The sequence below is a fragment of the Malaya genurostris genome, chromosome 2 (genome assembly GCF_030247185.1).
Source record: "Malaya genurostris strain Urasoe2022 chromosome 2, Malgen_1.1, whole genome shotgun sequence".
Lineage (NCBI taxonomy): Eukaryota > Metazoa > Arthropoda > Insecta > Diptera > Culicidae > Malaya > Malaya genurostris.
In genome coordinates, this window is record NC_080571.1 from 772,112 (window position 1) to 793,639 (window position 21,528).

Here is a 21,528-nt window from a genome sequence, read left to right on the forward strand (position 1 = left end):
GCCCCAGTTTGGATGACGAATTGAACTGTAAAAAACCCGACTATTCTGGATGGCGTTTATTAGGCACAAAACGGTATGGGAAGCTGATCGGAGTGAGTACGACGCACGCCAATCTAGGTTCCGAAATCAGCAAAATGAGGCTGATAAGTCAAGAAGGCACAAAAAGCGAAATTCAAGAAAAAATCACAATAACAGATCCAGTATTCTTTCAACGCATCATTTATCTACAAAACGACATCATAATAACATTATTCGTCACAACATGAATAATCATTACAATAACTATAATAACAACTACAACAACAGCCAAAATAATTTTCCACCTGATAGAATACTTCTTGCTGCAGCTAAGGATCGATTTTCGGGACCACTAACAAATTACAGACCTACAATTGATTTTTAAAGAGGACCGACGCTTAATCCTTATCGAGAGCACAACCTGCAACTAACGATGCCGAATCAAATGTCCGCTGAATGTATGTCAACTGATACGTGCGTGGCGTGTCGTGCTCAACATTAGTGTTTTCGGCAATTGACGCATTACCCAGAATCAATCAATAAGATCTTCTCATCTAGCGTCGTCGACAGAAATCGTAGCATATTGTCATAATTTTAACCGTATGAAGAGCGCACTTAAGAATAATGAAATCCATAAAAATATTTTAGGGTGTTCGTATGGAATTATTCTAGCAACAGAAACTAGTTGGGATGAAAGCGTCAACAGCAGGGAAGTCTTCGGAAACATTTACAACGTTTTCGTGAATTCCATACATCTGATAAAAACCTGTTTTAATCCACCTAGTGGTGTAATGATGCCTTTCTCATATTACTTATAATATCATAAATATTACTGTGGAATTCGCAAAAACAACTGTTCATTGAATATAAATAGGAAAGTTTTTTCGTTCTTAATCCAACAAACTCTACAAATCCTGTTTACCCTGTAGTTCTGGAACTGGAAGTAGTATCCACAACAAATTTAGGAATTCCGTATGAAACTGTAAGACTTTTCCTTTGAACCTATAAGTTTGTGAAAATCAACGTGGCCATCTTGAAGGAAACTTACTTCCTCTCGTTGGGGAGAATGAAACACTTCATTATTTATTCGACAAAAATCCAGTTTAGGTCTTAATCAAATTAATCATGTAAAAAATCAGCAAAACTGTTATTTAGATTTTCTATTGACTAATATTCACGATGATTTCTGTGTGATAGAATCACCAACTACATTGTGGAAAAATGAAGCTTTTTATACAGCAATCGAATACTCAATATTTATACATCAGATCAATAGACCCGACGACTACGAGTATGAGAAGATTTTCGATTGTCACTCAGCAAATTATGATAGTATTAGTCTTAGCTACGAGAAATAGATTGGCAAGAACTCCTTAGAAACGAAGGAAATGTCGAAATTTCTGTAGATATTTTCTACACACTGCTGTATAAAGATGTCCCATTGAAGAAAATTAGAGCATATTAGAAACCTAAGAAATCGAAAACAAAATGCTAATAAAAAGTACAAAAGAGAAAATAACAGTGACAATTTATCGAATTACATACACATCTGTGACCAACTAAGTTTATCAATTAATACAGCATTCAAAGAGTATAACTCAAAAACTGAACAGGAAATAAAGTCTTGCCCAAAAAAAATCTTTGGTTATGTGAGAAACAAATTGAAATCAGAAAACTTTCCGTCAAGAATGTATATACAGGAAAACATTGGTAATAACTCACAAGAAATTTGTAATATTTTCGCTAATTTCTTTCAACAAATCTACACGAAGTTTTCTGGAGATGACAGCGATCGTGAATATTATAATATCTTTCCTGAGTTTAGTGAAGATATTAATGTAAATCAGATCGAAGATATATGGGATGGGATTCCACCCATATTCATGAAAAAAAATAGCATTAAATCTTGCAACCCCTTTATGCTGGCTTTTTAATAATTCGCTTCAGTGTGAAGTTCTTCCAGATACGTGGAAAAACTCTTTCCTTATACCAATTTTCAAAAATGGGAAAAAAGCAGACATATGCAACTATCGGTGGATTGCCATTCTTTCTTTCATTCCGAAGCTCTTTGAAGCGATAGTTAATGACAAACTGTTTAGTTAAATAAAAATAGAATTACTCACATGCAACAAGGATTTTTTAAAGGACGTTCCACTACTACTAATTTACTTGAATTCGTCCACTAAAGCTCTTTATGCAGATCTCAGCAATATATTCGATCATGTTGACATACCCATGCTTATGTTCAAATTACAAAAATTGGGAATCTTACCAGGTCTTAGCTTAGTTTGGTCACCTTACTTAATCACATGGGAAGAACAATTTTAATTATATTTCGTAATTTAGGTTGGACAACACTTCCTCTTCCGTCCTATAAAGCCCGCTGTATGCTGATCAGTATTCGAACATTAAATTGATGGCTGTATACAACAAATAATTAATCCTATGGTATACTTTTGATTGTTGACAAATAAATAAATAAATAAAACCTTACTTTTATTTTTGATAGTCGCGATTGTTCTCGAAATCATCCAGTGAAGTAGGTTTGCCTAGTTATGTACGGGGTTGGTTGGCCGAGTTGTAATTTTAGCTTACAACTTATTAGAATTTTCATTTTTTCAGAGGTTAAAGCAATGTGCACTTGAATATTTGTGAAATGTGACCCTTTTTTTGAACAGAGTTGTATATTATGCTTATAGTCAAGTTGTAATTTTTACACTGCTAAGTTTGCAATGACTTTACCAATGATTATCTATTTTCAGTGAAGGAAAATATTTGCCACATGCCTTTTTTGAGTTTAATTCGATTTCCGGAGAAGACGTAATCGATTCAAGGAAAACAGGACTGATTAAGTAAATCCGCATCGACTTGGATCCGACAAGTAAAAAAAATTATCTTTTTTTCGGCGTGAAAGTGGCAGTGGAGTTGATCTCGTTTCTTTTGTCAAATATTCATGTTGTTTTCTGGAAACTAAATCAAAAAATTGTGAAACAACAAAATTCGACTATTCAAACTGTTTGTACTCAAACTAGTTGCCAAAAAAACCTCCAGCTAGATATGCGCAACATGAGTACTAAGTTGTAGTAGCGTGTTTTAAAAATATGCGGATAGAACTTTTCAATCAAAATACAAATTACTGTAAGAATTGGACGCAAAGGAGGTCGCGAAACGATTAAATTCTGAGATGATATCTCTGGAAATAGTTAGCAGGTATAGAAGAAAACGTTGAGATTCAATTAAATTCGTAAATCTGCAGTAATCAAATAGTGGTATATTGGTAATAGTGGTATATAGTCGCCTGTATCATAGTAAGCCGAGCGTTTTCATCTTTTTACCTTCGCTGAAAATATCAAAAATTTCGTGTGGAAAAATCTTAGTGGATACGGTTGTATCGTTTGAGATGTATGTTTAGCAGCGGTGAGATAATTGGTCACCAGAATGGCTGCCAGCCATATTTTTTTTTAGTCAGCCATCTGGCAGCCATACGAATACGTATACGTATTTTCGTTTTTGAATCTACACGCGGGCGGCTCTGATTCCGAATAAAACGAACACGTGGTACGCACCCTTAACAACAACTCATAAAAAAAGAAAAAATAAACAAGCTCGCCTGGATGTCGTGGTGCGATTCGAGAAAATTTTTCAGAGCGAAACTACGCGATTGGAGTCCGATCTAGAGGGACCCCAGGTTGCTAAAATAAACATCTCAAAAGTTGTTTGGGCGACTCTGGGTAAGTTCTCGGGCTGCTCTGATCAATAAACGAAAACCGACACTATTCAAATCTATATTCCTATGACTCGCCTACTTTGAGTTAATTGAATTACAAACTTTACTTGTTCCATCCAGTTTTGAAATATAATAATAATATAAGAGTCAACAAATTCGCTGTATCTCTGGAACAAACATGTGTTGAATCCGATAGGCATAGAAAAGATAAAAATTAAAAAATCCCAAGAAACTGACACGGTTCAGGTACAATGATTATTCTGAAGTGCTTAGCACCAAAAGCATCAAATTTACAAAACCATTAATCCCACAAAAAATATTTGTAATATCGTGTTCATGGCTTGCACAGCTTTTCCATCCGAATAATTACACCCTAACAAGCTCACTTTCCACGCCTCAGAGCGGTGAATGAAATTTGCGATTGGAGTCAGCATTTTTTTTTTTTGCAATCAGTGTGGAGATAAATACGTTTTTTCCTTCTAGTGAGCAGATCGTCCCCTTACTATTGAACCGTTGCCGTCCGTTGGGCTTATCGAATATAATTAATGAAACTTCCTCGCCGCATGCATAATTAACCGATCCGGGTTCCGCGAGGGGAGAGCAGCATCCAACATCGGATAAATTATGGGAAGGAAGAATATTATATATTATTTTTTCGAAGGTGTCCTGTTAACTGTCAGATGTCGAGGGAAGAGCAGGAACTGAAGCATGCTACGATGGCCACGGTTCAGTGGAAGCATTGTTAATGTTTTAATTTTTTATCGGTATGATTTTACCATAAAATTTCCATTAATTAAGGTGTTTTGCTGAAAGGAGCTTCTGTACTCCGCCTGACCTCAAGGCGAAATCTATCGGAAGGGTATTCCACGAGTTCGCTTAAGTTATTTTCTGATGATATGTTAATTTCTGTTAATTTTTCGGATAATTTTGGACGATCTTGCTCAAGCTTCTGTAAAATGAATAATTCGTCTGATGGATACTTTCGTTGTGGGTGGAAGCTGTAATCCATTTGTTTGTTTTAATTCGCTACTTTTGTGAGTTTAGTAATAGTAATACACTCAAGTTTGGTGTTTCTCATTTTGTCTGGCCCATTAAAGTTAAAAATAATCGCAAACATGAAATAGGTTTGCTTTTCCTTAATTACGATTCCTTATTGTAGCCACTAATGAGGTATGTTTAAAGAACAATATTGGAGAGATTTTATCCATCGAAAGAAAAGTATAGAAAGAAAAGGAGGGCGTAGATTATTGGTTCTGCCTTCCTTTGTAGTCTTCGGTTTGCAATCAAAATATCCATGTAAGTCACTGGATATCTATGGAAATTAGTTCCTTTTTCATAGATCACCGGGCGCAAGTGAAAGTAATTGATGAAACTGCGAAAATTCAACACTGGATTGGCACTCGAAAGCGAAAGAAAACCCGACCGTCGATACAGAAAAAAAATAAACTGTTCCCATCCTCAACGACACGGCCAAATGTTTTTTTTTCTTTTTCAACCATGCAACGTTTTCCACACTCATCCGTTTGCAACTTGACGAAGCGATACTTTAATTTTGTTTTCTCTGTTTATGTTATTTGACTGTCACTCAGTGCGATGGTGTTAATGTTGTTCAATCACAAAGACACACATCGGAACCGTTTCTAGCTACGATACAACATTTATTCTATACTGAACTCTTAATTACAAACTCGAAACAACTTTCCACTGGTTGTGAATCGTAAACACCAGATTTTCGTCATAAATTAAAGCAAGACATTCGTGCTTATGCTACATCAGTACAAATGCCAGGATACTTGAGAAAAATTCAAAGCTGTCTGATTAATTGTGAGACTAAGTTGCTCTGACTTCATTTAATCAAGATAGAGAAAATAAATTAGAAGTATAGGAATGGTAGTCTTTCCGTTTGTTTTGTGCTTTATTAGCGTAATTATTTATACAATGTTTTCTACATACAAACTGTGTGTTTTTCGATGCTTTTTCAAACTTTTGTATCTACTTCCGACGATGAGAAAGCACGTGGTGCTTTGTACTACAACTACTTCGACAATTTGTTCTAGAAAAACTGTTTTTTAAGGTCAACATGCTAATTGCATTACCAAATGTACCGCATCTTATATTTCACCTACTTTCATGCATGGTTTGAATGCTGGCATGGCATGCATAGAGTAAGACTAATTAGCACTTCAGGGGCGATGAACGTAGGAATGATTTCTCTATCTTCGTTTCAGTTTGAAATTAGTAGGCACTGGCATCTCTCGCTTTTGTGTACTGGCGTTGGTATTAGAATGTGGGTAGATGTTTTTTTTTCTAACTCAGAGACTGCTACTTGCACACACAAAACCGGAAAAGTACTGATAAATTAACAACTTTTCTTTTAATGTTGAGTTTTCCTAATTGAATTGAGTTACTCAGCATATTTTTGCATGATCATATGGAAACAATTTACTGTTTAAGTGTAAACCTTAAATTAACCATGATAAATATCGTTAAACGATCAATAGTATGGTGTGGATGAGACAAAGAATAGTATGTTAAGCAGGTTTGATAGTTTTCTTACGAGTGAGTTGGTGCCTAACAAAATATAAAACGGAACCCTGAAAGACCAGGGAAAATGAAAATGAAATTTTTTAAACCTCCTCTTTCGGCATAAAGCTTGGAACTGAAAATTGTAGGGATGAAAGCGTTAGAAGCAAAGAATTTATTGTAAGTCATTTTATTGTACGAAGTATAACAGACTTAATAATACAGAACATGAAAAACAATACTTCTTATAGAGCGAGAAAAAAATTATTTTCATGACAACACTCTTCGGAACCGACTTTTACATATGTTAGGTCGTTCTGATTTTGTGAGTACTCGAAATAATTTTGCCCGAGTTGGTGGCTCAAAGCATAGGGCGCTGGTCTTACAAACCAGTTGCCGTATGTTCGAGCCCCGACCTGCAAGGAGTTCTATTGTAACTGAGAATAATAAATAAAATCAGAATTAAAATTAAAATGCTAGTACTCAATGTAGAGCAAGGATGTGAAGATATACAACAAAAAGGTGAGCATGCAGAAATCTTTTAGTAACTTAACTTTTACCTTCAACCAAAGGGGTCGAGTTTAAGCATCTCATTCATGCAAATCACTCGAATCTCTGGTATGCCGGAAAGTACCGAAAAAGGTCTTTTACCATTTACTATACGAACCGGTAAAAGAAAAGTTACCAGAAGTTGTCAGTTTCTACTTGCGACAGCATTCTTATACACATGAAAGGTTTGTTCGAACTATTGTTTATGCCCCCAGAGTCACAGGGTGCTGGCTGTTTAGTCTAGGTTGTAAGCGGTATTCAGTAGCGCTGCACTCACCGCTACCTGATGGAAACCCATCATGCAATTTTTACTTTGTCACTATTAGAGATAGTGAAGAATTAATTGTGTACGAGAATGCAGCTGCGAGTTAAAAGTAACAACTTCTGATAACTATTCTTTTGTCGGTTCGGATAGTAAGTGGTAAAAGATCGTATTTATCGGTATTTGCGGCATACCAGAGACTCGAGTGATTTGCATTGATGAGATGCTTAAGTTCAACTCCTCTTGCGAAAGTTAAGTTAATAAAAAATTTCTGCTTGCTAAAATCAACCTTGTCACGTCTCGCCTTTCCATTCTTTATTTTCACATATATGAAATCACTCAAAATCTTTTGACGTAGGATTGCGTTTGTTTTCTATACCGGGGTACTAATTTAAAGTATAGAAGTAAAACCATATAGACAGTGGTTAGATTTTGAGCATCTACAACTCAACCACGAACAATGTCTAATTCTCCCTGTTTTTCAAACCATTGTCTTTCCTCTAATTGTTATGACGATATCGTATACATAAGTTCACGGTTTCCATATGATTTCTGCTCTTCAATGAGTGCGTTCGCATTTGAGAAAATTACTCACAGAAAACCAAATTCAGTGTCGAATCGACTTGCACTCCGTTCGATTCGATACTACCATAGAGAAGGTTGCTTCCACATCGTTTAAAAAGTTCAGGAATTAACTAGGGAAACAACATATCTTGTGCCAAATTTCATTCATATCATACTTATAGAATGATTTGTCCATGGCCTTAAAATAAGCTTCAGTTGCGGCGATGACTCTCTCAGATCATCAAATGACAAGTAGTCGCTGGGGGCTAGGTTATTGAGAATATGGTGGGTAAAGAAACAGATCGATCCCCAATACATTCAATTTGGCCATTATTTTCATTGACTTCTGGCACGGTGCATTGTCTTGGTTAAAGATGACGATTTTTTACGATTCCATACTTCAAACGCATTAATAACTCCTAACGTATTAATAACTAAAAACTTCTGTTGGTACTTCCTTTTCAAGATAGTCGACGTTAATTATACCTCGAGCATCTAAAAACTGACGCCATACTTGTTACAGCTACCTGTTGCGTTTCCCCGTCTAAATGTTGAAACAACTCCGGAGAAAAAAGATAGATCCATGTTTTGTGCACTGTTTCATACCAACGCAAGAAATCCTTTTTATTGCGACTAAACAGTGCCGACCAGCTCTCTGGATTGTTGATGCGTTGTTGCTTTTGATAGATTGTGAGCGAACGAGGCACCTATTTGGAAAAGATTTTTTTTATGCCCATATTTTCGCATTTCGCAAAAGCACTTAGAGTTCAGTCAGACTTTGATTTTGTGTTCTTCAATAACGATTATCAAAACTTGCTCACATTTTTTCCGGATGACTGCTTAATTTGGTCACGTTAAAATCTGAATACCACAAATCTTTTTATATAAAAGATATTTTATTCAGGCCTATTTGCGTACAAGCTTTACTTGACCAATTTAGCTGAGTTTTAAGATAAGTTTTCTTTTGTATTGGATCTCGTTGTCACCCTTTTTCTAGGAGGAGAGGAGCTTCCATTTTCCTCCTGCGAGGATTGAGGGGTAGTTTGTTCGCGGTTCGTCTCGTCATTCATTGCCGCATCGGTGGTATTGTTGTTGATTTCGTTGCTAGTTGCTGTAGATGCGTCTTGTTGTACATTGTTTGCAGTTGCTGGTTGGTTGGATGGTAAGTTGTTAACTGCAGCTGGTGTACTTTGTTCTACAGGGGTTACGTTGGATGGTTTCGTACGCCATTTAGAAAAATTCTTCCACTTTTCTTTTTCGATAGAGAGAATCTCTCCATATTGGGACATAGTTTTGCAAATATATGAATCGGTGACGCTTGAGGGAAGATCATGCACACGCACTTCTATAGCATATATACCGGAATGTTGTACTTGATATTTTCATGCTCCACATAGTGCACATTATTATTGTCTTTAGCGAATTGAATTGCATCCAATTCTTTATAGAACTGGATATAAACAACATTATTGGTCTTATTGCATTGAAGTAAATGCACACGTTTATTGTCAAGATGCATTTGCTTCTTAAGCAAACCTTCAAGTTCTCGTATCGAAGGTCGAATTTTGCACTGTCTGAAGTCAACAATAATTGTATTCTTTCGTACCGGCGGTAGCTTTTGTTCGTTTGGTTCACTCATTTCGAGGTCGTTCTATTGTTCACTACACAATACTGTACTTGGTTTCTTCTGTCCCGAACGTAAGTGGTTTTGTTTTATCGACTGACTTGGATGAGGTGAGAAAGCGAACTGGCCCACCACAAATCTTTGTTTTTAATCTGAGGGCGGGTAACACTTCTTAAACCATTGCTGGACTTGCCCGGTTTATCCTTATAAGAAGCAATGTTTTATCAATAAATGGAATTCGTTATTTTTAAGTTTCCGTAAATCAAAAAGTAACGTCACTTATATGTCGGTAAGTTTAGTGTTTGTGGTGTGATTGACGTGAAAATTTGACACTTGTCTTCTGAACGATGATGATAGTTTGACATTACAAACGTCATCTCAGTCGGTCCCGGGACTTTGTTTTAACAATGTGCTATAAACATCAGCGGCTGGATTTGTTTTGTGCACCGTTCGATTAGCCCGTGTTTGCGGTTCAATGCATACGGCGCTGGTCTTATAAGCCAGTTGTCATATGTTCGTGCCCCGACGTGGAATGATTCATAGTGTCAGTAGGATCGTAGTACTAGCCATAAAATGATTCTGTATGCTAACAATCGGCTGCGAAGTCTGTTGAAACAGAAAGGCCAAATTCCACAGAAGGAATGTAATGCCAAGACATTGCTTTCGATTCATGCGATCAGGAATTAAGAAATTTAGGAACTAAACGATCAGGATAACCTAAATTCTCAAAGAAATAATTTCGAAAATTCGCAAACACAAATAAGTTTATACGGAACCTAAAAGACTGCTGATTTAATATTCCAAACAAATATTGGCCGAAATTTTGTAGTTTGATATTGTATTTAACCCTAAAATGCGCAATTTTGTTTTACAACAAATGATCGAAAACGCTTCAAGCTTCGAATTTACGCGTCTCATGCAGAGTTATATTGAAACAAAATATTATTCAAAACTCGACTAAATAATACTTCAAAATAGTGAGTCGTTCTCCCCGGTACGAATAATTACCCACCTAGGCCTAATATGTTTCACCAACTCTGGCAGAATGTACAGGAACAAGAACATAAAGTACAGGAATAAGTTCAGGTTCAAAAAGTGCAGTAATAAGTAGAGAAAGTACAGTAGCAAATGCAGAAAATGTGGGTAGGATTCGAGTTGATTTCTTGAGCAGTTGGAAACATGGCTTTCAAATGCAAAAAATAACAAAGCTTGTTACATTAAGAGATATACTAATATACCTATGAACATACAAAACAACAACCTTGTCTCACGTTACAGCAGTTTACAAGAATCTGATTTCTTCTTGTGTACAAATACTATCCCGACTCGACCAGCCAGTGGAACCATCCTTGGTCATTTTATTTGTAAGGTTGATGACGTTATGCGTTTGCGAAACAACAACCATTTTCACAAACTTGAGCGATCATCTTCAGACTATATCTACAATAAATCTAAACGGTAATAAACAAAAGCAAGTACTTGTCAATAAAATAGTCAATCATAATAAACTGAATCGTTTATTCAATCAATATATCGATAATTTAGCGCTTATTGATGATGTTGACACATTTATTTCGTATATAATGTCAACATATAACTTAATGCTGTTCCAATGTACCAGATATGCTAACGAAATAAATACCAAAAAAGATTATTGTCCTTGGATTTCATATAACCATTGGAAGGTGTTGCAACTGAAACCTAATTATCTCAAAAAGGTTCGAAAAAAAACAGATGATCTAACCTTCAAAGGTTACTGAAGCACATTATTAAAAGAGTATACATTGCAAAAAGAACCAGTAAAAAGTTATACTACGAAAACCTACTCAACACTACTTGTCATTCGAGGGTTTGGAAAAATAATAATGAAATTATGGATCGTACTAAACCTAAGGATCAAATTAAGCTGGTTATTGATGGAACAAAGACCAGCAGTGATTTGGAAGTATGCGATGCATTCAACGCACATTTTCCAAGAATTGGAACAACATTGGCAGACGCAATTTCGAACTCAAATAATACCAATCCGATCAATAATGTAACCTGTTTAACAAACTCAATTTTCTTTCGTCCGGCCTCCACAAATGAAGTTATTGCCATAACCCACCATGAACTAGATGTTAACAAAAGTAATGGGTATGACAATATTCCCGTTAAACTCTTGAAAAGCAATCCATGATCTTTTGCATGGATTTTGGCACAAGTTTTCAACAAAATTCTGAGTACTGTTTAAAAGTTGCTCATGTTGTGCCTGTTTTCAATTTCGGAAATCTTTATGATCCTGATCCAATTACCGTCCGATTTCCACCTTATCAGTATTCAATATTGACCTGGAAAAGCTGTTGGTGAACAGAATGCTTAACTTTTTCAACTCTAACAACGTCCTGTATAGATTCCAGTACGGGTTTAGATCGGGATGTAGTACTACCACAGTTATTACCGAATTGGTGAATTGTCTTGTTGGTGAGATTGATTCGAAGAAAGTTGTTGGTGCGTTGTGCATAGATCTTAGAAAAGCGTTTGATACACTGGACCCTAAGATTCTGTTACAGAAGCTAGATCGATATGGAATTAGGGGAGTTGCTAACGGCATTGTTAAAAGTTATCTGTCGAACAGGAAACAGTTTGTATCTCTCGGCAACGCTCCTACCGTTCAATCAATGTGAGGGTACCACAAGGCAGTAACATTGGTACTATTTTTACTTTTTATCAACGATATTGAAAATTTGAAAATTAATTACAAAATCATGCAAATCCATGTCTGGGTTCGACAGTGATCGAAAAAGCCAACGATTTTAAGTATCTAGGCATACATTTAGATTCAATACTCTCATGGGATATCCATATAAAGACAATTGAAAAAAAAAGTTGCTTCATTGTCAGGTGCACTGCAAAAGTTTAGCGACTTTTTTACAAGGAAAGCTCTGATGAGTTTTTATTCTGACTGTATCCATTCTCACATTCAATATCTTATAATCGCATGGGGTCATGCGTCTAAATCTAGACTTAAAAAGATCCAGGTTCTGCAAAATAGATGTATAAAAACCATATTCAGGTTACCCTATCTATATCCTACAGTTTTGCTGTACTCGAACGTCAGCCACAACATTTTTCCTATATTGGCAAGCACTGAGAGATATGCAAACGATCATGTTCTTTCACAAAGCACTGTACCAACCAGGAGCTCACAGCAATTTACCACTGTCGGTTATCACTCGCCAGCGAAGTAGTAGCCAAGCTAATTTTGGTCAAAGCCGAATAATGTTTCATGGCCCAGCAATCTATAATTCTCGACCTAATACTTTAAAACAAATAACGAACATAAACATATTCAGAATTAACCTGAAACAACAGTTGAAGTCGAAGATAGTCGATTATATCGTTTAAATGTATCAGCTCCAGATGTGATTCTTGCTTTCGGTAATCGAGGAAACTAACCAGAGTTTTATATTGACAAACTTAACAATAAGTTGAAGAGTTTCTTTTCTAGAGTTCTTCATTTGGTAGAGTAGGATATATTTACAATTTGTATTTAGCCAAAGTAACTAAAATTTCGTAAAACAAGATTTGGCTTAAGAAGCATACGAAGTATTCTGAACAGTCCGTTTTCAGGGAATCACTCATACTTGAATGTTCACCCAACACAACAGAACTAACTTTGAACAGTTCCTTGTAAAGCTTTTAAGTAGCGACAAAGTTTTTGCCACGCGTACTCTATAGCTTTATTAAAAGGATATTTTTCAGGTACTGTGGAACTTTTTGTTGCTTGGTGAGACGACGCTTAAATTTTAATTTGATATTGATCTTACACGGAACGACCGAAATTAGCTCTGCGCCTAATTCGTATTACTGTTTTTGAATTAGTTGATTTTAACAACAAAATTTCCAAAATAACTATAAAATTAGTTAAAATTGAGAATTTATTTGCTGAAAAAAACTCTTATTTTTAGAGAATGTGTTTAGTTGGAGAATATTCTGGACACAAACCAGCAATATCTCAATCCAACACGAAATTCTCATTGACAACTAATTTTGTTTTTAAAATCAGAAATTTTGTTTCTATTTATCTATCACCAGTTTATTAGCCACAAAATTCATGAGAAGTGTCAAAACAAAACAATCCAATAAAAAGCTAAAAGGGACAGTCTCGTTGAAACTGCTTGCAAATTGTTTAGATGTTTTACGCATGTGTTACGATATATCCATATATAAATTTCTAAACCGGTATGTAAAAATGACGTAAACTGTTAGTGGAAAGTGTATTTATTCAGAATTTGTGCGCATTTGAAGCGATTGTGCGTAATAATGTTTTTACGCGGAACAGTGAATTGAGTTTCGAATGTTGCACTCTAATTGTACATGTCAAATGATGTTTTTTGTATCTTTCAATCTTCTGGGCCACGCCGTTCGATGTACTACTTGTATTCGGTTTTTATTTTCCGAGTGCTCAAAGTTTTCAGTGATGTTTTTTGTATCTTACAACCTTCCGGGCCACGCCGTTCGATGTACTACTTGTATTCGGTTTTTATTTTCCGAGTGCTCAAAGTTTTCAGTGAGAGAGTCGATTTTGCGAAGTCGAATGAAGAAAACAGCGATTTAGAAGAAAAATGTTCAAAAAGAAGTTAATGTTTCGCTTATGTCTATTTCTCCAATACAACATCGTATTTATACCTGCCAATATAGAAAAGACAACCGCGACTGAAATTTTTTTCGGTAGTGGTGTGCCATCTAGTGGCTAGTAGTCATTACGGTGCGTTATTTCGGCGACAGAGCGCCATATAGCTGCAAATTGCAGAAACCAATTCAACCATTTATGTTGGTTGAAAACAACGTTTTATTTCTCTAATTCAACTAAAAAATTAGATGAATGGATATGAAGTGTGCCTTAGCTAAGAAATGACAATTGGTGAATTCAACTAAAAAAATAGCCATTTCAATAAACATTTTATTATTATCAAGGAAATTAGAATTAAAAAATCTAAATTAGCAAAAGTAAGATTTTTTTAGTTGTCTCAAAAAATAACTAACTAAAATCAGAAAATCAACTAATTTTTTCGCCAAAATGCTGATATCGGTCTTTCCGTGTACAAATTTGAATACATTATTCACAGAATAATGCATAGAAAATGTCAGTCTCACTCCTCTTGAACATTGATCTAATCAGAAAAATTCAAGGAAAATCTGTTAGTTTGACCTTAGCTCTTCTACGTCTGACTCCATGACACATAATCCATCAACTGGTGAATGATATCAGAACTTTTTCTCCTGCCTATTTCTAGAACAGTATACATTCCGCCAGTCATTTATTTCGTTTTCGTTTAATTTTAAATTTCACCCAGTTTCCTCCCTAACTGCTGTCAAACTGTGACTCCGAGTAAAACGAACACGTGGTACGCGCCCTAAACAACAACTCATGAAAAAAAGAAAAAATAAACAAACTCGGCTGGATGCGTGGTGCGCCCCGAGAAAATTTTCAGAACGAAACTACGCGATTGGAGTCCGATCTAGAGCGACCTCAGGTTGCTAAAACAAACATATCAAAAGTTGTTTGGGCGACTCTGGGTCAGCTTTCGGGCTGCTCTGATCAATAAACGAAAACGGTATTATACAACTCGTTATGCGCCAAACACCTATCAAAGATCTAGCAATCATTGGCGACTTTTTCAGCGGAAAATTCCATTGTCCATACAAAAAAATTGATTTTTCCCACTTTTCCGGCAAGTTTTTCTATTTTTTTTTATGTACGAACCCGGTGGGGTTGAAAACTGATCAAACAAAAAAAGAATCATGTAAATCCGTCCATCCGTTCTTACGTGATGCGATTACAAAGAAAGATCTCTGCATTTTTATATATATAGATATATAGAAGATGTTACCTGTCACACTGTGTTACTAGCGCATTCATTTACTGAACTCATGATTATTAACTTTATCTATTCATTCATGTATTAAAACAATCATTGTTTCGTCGATCCAGCCACTGGTTCATTCATTCTTTTATTCATTCACTTTCACTCATCCATAATTCATCCCGTAACTTATTCATACATTCATTCATCAAACCATTCATTCCTTCACTCATTCATTCACTCATTTATTTACTCATCTATTTATCCACTCACTCCTCACTCATTAACGTTTCTTTTATTCACATATTATTCCAAATACGTAACGAAAAGATGAGGAGGTTTTTGGTATAACAGTCAGCTCAAGGGGGCTTTTTTCTGCTCCAATAAATTGATATACTTTTTGTTGAAAATTATTTTAATTCTACTGGGTGCTCTTGCTTTGTAACAATAGTTTATTACCTTCTTCACTTGTAATAACAGTTAATTGTAATACCCTCAGCTTGTTAAAATCGCACAGTAGTCTTTTGTTTTGTTATAAAGCTTTTCATTTTTTTTCAAGCTGAGGTTTGGATGTGTCCGTTACCAGGGGACTCCGAACGTGAGCTCTTTGGTGCGGGGGAGTGTGGATGACCATTAAAACAAATAATTCACTTATTTTCCGTTTGCTTACAATGAGACCACTATTAAAACTATAAACCTTTTAACTTGTAATAACATACTAAATCTAAATTACATCTCCATCAAAGTGCCAGAGTCTTTAGCACTTACTTGTGGGATTCCTGTTTAGGCCTTTATTTGTTTCTATTCAACATTTGACTGAATGATTTAAGAATTTTCCATCGTGTTTTTATATCTTGTTTATGAAGATTAGTCATTACATGAAACTGTAAGGGCTAGCGTACTTCCCCAGTGCTAGTTCCAACAGCGAAAAGCTACACTCGGGATAAATCGACTGACACATGACCTTATTTTTACCCTTTCGGTGCGCTTCGTCGTAGATTCTAGTATCGTGATGTTCGAACGAAAGTACCTTAGACTTCGGAAAGCTAAATAAGGTACGCAGCATTTCAGCAATCATGTTACTTCCCTTCTTGCCAAAATATTGCGAACTTTCACACAGTGCACGCAGCACACAGTTCCGACCATCATAGCCCATACTGAAAAAGGTTACGAAAATTTTAAGTTAGAACAACTAAGGTGAGGACAAAACCTACTCGTTCATAGCCACTTCCAAGCGATGGTACAGATCGCGTCGGTACCGTCTCTGGGCAATCGGTTTCGGTTCCTTCATTTCCTGCTCGAAACTAACTGTCTGGTTCGGTAAATTGTACGCCATGCCCCAGTTTAATGCCCAACTGAACATCTGATAGTTGGGATTGCCGTACATTCCAATTGTCATGCAAACTGCCACCGAGAAACTGGATCCTTCCGGAAATACAACGTATCGCTTCTTTCGGGAAAGTATTCCTTTCGATGGACCATTGTCTGCTCCACTATGCTCGGTTCCATCCATGGTCGATTCCAGCGCCGAACAAGAGATAACCCAAAACATTAGAAATGGTAACCAGACGTTCTGGAATAATGAACAAATATTAACCAACTTTTCAAAATGCAATCAAATTGCTTTCGAGCACCATTTTGCAGAATCGCCCAACAACTTAACCTTCGAACTCGCCAAGCCTCAAAACACAATGCTCAGAATAATCTATTCTGCAATTGCGAGCTTCGTTTCTTTGCCGTTCAAGTGCCAGGCAACGACTGGATATTTTCCGGGCTGAGAGTAACGAGACCAATTTGCACTTCAAGTACATAACAAACAAGCGCATCGTCGTATCTAACGAAAGGATGGCGGGCTATGCCAGTCAGGGAAGATTGAATATTCATCGACGCAGAAAACTATCCCCAGCTCTCATGTCGTCTTTCACCGTTTGTACGTTCAATGGACCCGTTCCAGGGCGGGGAGAATCGAGGAGACATGTCTAACCCGAAAGCGGTATGACCAATTCACCAAACAGAAATGTGCTGTTGCTACGCCCGGGTTTGCATCTTTTTCACAAGTTCCAGCTTCGTACCACTCCGCGTACAGGTAGATTGATTTTTATGCTGAGATCATTGTGAAAGCCATTTTGCCACCAAGATTTTTATGCTTGAAGAAAAATTTTTGGAATAAATAGTACAAAATTTAATCTAAAACAGAATCAAATTATTCCTCCTGATGCCCTATCGCAGGTCCCTCATGTGGATTTGTGATCCAAAATCGTATTCGTTGAGTTATCTTATGATGTATTCAATTTCACGTCTAGAAAACACTTCTTTTTTGTTCCATTACCCGTCTCGAATCGATAGTTCTGACCTAGTTTCTCGGTAGTACGATAACTTTTTAAATGTAATGCTCAGTTTTGTCTATAATCACGAGCTGTGATGCTTCAAACTTGAGAACAGAAGGTCTGTTCTGGTGCTAGGTTGACATCGCAAAGCTATTATTTGCTCTTTATGTAGATGAGAAAAACCAATCGATACTCGGTCCCACTAAAAAATAATGATACTGATGTGATTAAACTTAAACCAGCACATTTTTCGGTAAATATCGGATTTTGTACGGTAGAGTGTACTCACGCGTTCTCGTCTAATTTAGAACAACTTAAATCGTAAAATAGTTTCTTTCTTTTCAAACTTGTAAAAAAATTGTTTTCTTGAGATATTTTGTTGTTCGGATTACTAGGGTTTGCTTCAGGAGCATACAAGTTTTGATATTCTAAGGAGTGTATGGAAAATAAGCTGTCCACAAATTTTTCTTTCAAATTATGATAAAAAACGATATTTTATTCAAACTAAAAATTGACCCTTAACTGTACGAGGTTAAACTTGAACATAATGGAAACCGGATGAAATTTAAGTTATTTCTTCACGAATTTTCGAGCTTATGATCGAACGCTCTTTATCAAGTTCCGGACAAGTGTTGCATCGCATTTTGTTGGACGCTTAAGCCCATGTTCCCAGCTGCCTCACCAGTCTTCTTGAAGTCTTGAAGTCTGATGGGTCGAATCTGAGGGCAATTTGGTGGATTGATATTTTTCTCAACGAATTTTATACCCTTTTCCGCAAGCCAATTGAGAGTGGTTTTGGCATAGTGAGCCGACGCTAAATCCGGCCAAACCAGTGGAGGTGTACTATGCTTCTTATATAAAGGCTGCAATCTCTTTTGGAGACACTCAGATCGATAGATCTCTGTATTTATAGTTCCGGTAGCGTAAAAACTGGTTGACTTCAAACCACAGAAACATATTGCTTGCCATACCAGTACCTTTCGACCGAACTTCTCCACTTGAATCGACCTGTCCGCATCGCTCACATCCTCCCCAACGGCGACAGTAAAGTATTGTAGACCTGGAAGGGTTTTTGAGTCCTCCTTCATTTAAGTCTCATCGTCCATCAAAACACATGCATCCGGACACTGCAAAAGACGCGAATACTATTTCCGGGCACTTGTTGCTGCTCGCTTCTTCTGTTCTACACTTTGTTTCGAGATTTTCTGCTTCTTGTTGGTCTTCAGGTGATTTCGCCACTTGATACGCTTGATCATTCCGACACTCGTTCCTGCTTTTTTGGCCAAATCACGTATTGACATTGATTTGTTCTTCATGATTAGAGATACCACTTTCTGGTCCAGTTTCGAGTTGGAAGAACCTGGTTTTCGGCCTCTTCCTGGTAGCTGTTCCCCAAACTTATAAATGATGGTTTCAACACTGGCATAATGAATTCCAAACCGCTTCGCCAATTTTCACATAGTAATACCCTTCTCACTTAGCCATGTGTCCAGAATCATAATTTTCACTTCCTTTTCTTTTCGCGACATTTTGAAAACGCAGCATTTCAACCGCACAAACAAGTAAACAAACGAAAGCTGACAGCCAAACGCACAGCATGCTGTGATCTGAGCATAAAAAACCATCACAAATACATGCGTACAACACAAATGTATGTGGATAGCTTATTTTCGATACACTCCTTACATCCGTATCGAGGGTAAGTATTTTTTAATATTGTTTCAATTTCTAACAATAACGGTCATTTTTAGTTATTAGCAATTATTTTGGTGATCTTACATTCAAAGTTTGATCAATTTTATTCAAGCAACAAGAATTCTGAGTGACTAGGTATCGTTCACTGCAAATTAATTTTCAGAATAATTTACAATCACTGAAACAATTTTTTTAATCTTTTAGTTCACTACAATTGAGTTACAATAAGTACTGTACTCGAAACCAATTTTGTGTAGATGGGCAAAGCATTACAGTTGAGAGTATAACATGTGAAAAATTTCGTTACAATCTGTCAAGTGATAGTCGAAATGGTTTCCAAGCAAGAAGTGTTTCACCAACAAATTTTGTGCGCGGTTGTGGAAAATCCAGGTCAGGTAGATCGTCAAACAGTTGGAAGTCAACGATTCGACCGTGTTACGTGTGGTAAAATCATTCAAAGAGTCCCAGATGAAGGATCACTTCAAGCACAGTCCGATCTTTTTGATTTGTTTTCAAGGCATCGAAGCGGCCTAACCGAACAAATAAACAGTGTAGTTAATGTAGCCGAAATGCATCGTAATTGATGACGAAACTTACAATAAAGCGGACACCGAGCAGATTCCCCGATCTGGAGGTTTTCGTCAGCATGTCCTACCTGGATGTTCCGAAGAAGTTTTGAAAGAAGAAAAGCTTATGATTTTTCAAGAAGTACTTGGTATGGCAGGCGATCTGAGGATGCAGTAAATTCAGCTAGCCGTAAATAATGATCGACACTACAGACCTTTTCAAAATTATAAGGCCACCCATAAATTTCAAGATACAAAAAAAGGAATATAGTTTTAGGATTTTTTTTTCAATGGAACATGAAATTAGTTTGCAAATCACGAACGTGAGTCAAAGAGTTGGTTGATTTCGCTGAAAAACTTTTGTGATAAAACGTTTTTAAGGAAAAATGGCTTTTCGCAATTATAAGGCCACTTGCAGTTTATTGAGGTTCGGATGATTAAAATAAGCAACAAAAAGCATCTAATGATCCGTTGCTCCACCGGAACGATTTATTGTCTGAAAAATACAATTTGGCATACTTTGCACCAATTTCTGCAGTGTTGCCAGTTCAATAGCTTCCCAAGACTGAAGAATAGCACTTTTTACCTCTTGTAATGAAAATTTACGATTGTCGGCATAAATTTGTCGTACCATAATACCCCAGAGATTATCAATTGGATTTAAATCCGGCAAGCTCGAACTATGTTGGGAGAAAGTTTTAATGCCCTCCAAACCGTCGAAAAAGAAGCTTCCAACTTAAGTTCAGTGCGGATTTGTGAACAACTCAAGGTAGAATTTGTAGAGTTATTGACAATTCTAAGAGTATCTCTCTCTGACAGTTTCATTTTGCGTCCTGCATTTTTATTCTGACCATACTTTGCTGGATTTTTCAGAAAATTTGAGACCGCATATCTGCTACGACCATATTTCTCCTTCAATTTTCTTGTTGATTTAGTCTTTTTCGCTTTCCCGTAGTCACATAACGCTGTTAAGTGAATAAAAATGATATTTATAATCACTATATTCAACACAAACTGATAAACATACAAGGTGGCCTCATAGTTTTGAAAAGGGATAATTACTAACTTCAGGTGCTTCGGCTTTGTTTGTCAACAAATATGCGATACGAAAATGTTTTGCTTGTATTTGTGTCATTCTTCATCGATTGCCATCGTTGAGTTAATCACACGAAAACTTGAAATCCGAGGGTGGCCTTATAATTTTGAAAAGATCTGTATCAACGGTCAAATAAGTAAAGAAGAATACCCCCATAAGTGCCTGTTGTCCTTCCTCCGTTCCAACGAAGATGAATCTCTGTGTTGGCGCGATCTGTCATCGTGCCATTGCGCGAACCCGGTGTTGGAGTGGTACGATGCTAACGATGTTGTTTTTGTGCTGAATGAAGCAAATCCGCTAAACTTACAAGTATTGCACCCAGTAGTGAAAATCCGGACGATTGTAAAGAGAAAGCTTCAGGAAATAGTGAGGGTCTACACGGAAAAGCCAGCGATCGCAAAACAACTAAAATATTAGTTGTTTTTCTGATTTTGATTGGTTAAAATTTGGTACAACTAATCGACTGTTGTTTTAACTAATCTGTCATTTTTTATTTATCGTGCTGGCAGCTTAGCAACGACACTCAACAAAAACACGTACCACAAACAAGTAATGAAACGTTTCAGTTGAGCAATGCCAAACACCCTGAGCGAACAATGAAACGTTTCAATGAGATGTCACTCGTGCAATTGAGCAAAGACACAATCCCAGCAAAGTTACTTGTATGCATGAAAGCAAAAACATGTCTCAGTTGTTTCAACCAATTCTTCAGTTATTTGAACTTAAAA

The 21,528-nt window shown here is 36.6% G+C and overlaps 2 protein-coding genes across 4 annotated transcripts in view; one reads left to right on the plus strand and one right to left on the minus strand.

Moving 5' to 3' along the window:
• Positions 1-21,528, plus strand: part of LOC131432712 (putative tyramine receptor 2) — a 213,876-nt gene that overhangs the window by 107,297 nt on the left and 85,051 nt on the right. The window lies entirely within an intron of this gene.
• Positions 15,390-17,243, minus strand: LOC131432713 (uncharacterized). The gene is made up of 3 exons (XM_058599173.1): positions 16,751-17,243; positions 16,331-16,689; positions 15,390-16,273 (listed from the first exon to the last, which is right to left on the minus strand). The coding sequence occupies exons 1-3, from the start codon at positions 16,751-16,753 to the stop codon at positions 15,991-15,993; spliced, it is 645 nt and encodes a 214-aa protein (XP_058455156.1). The 5' UTR covers positions 16,754-17,243; the 3' UTR covers positions 15,390-15,990.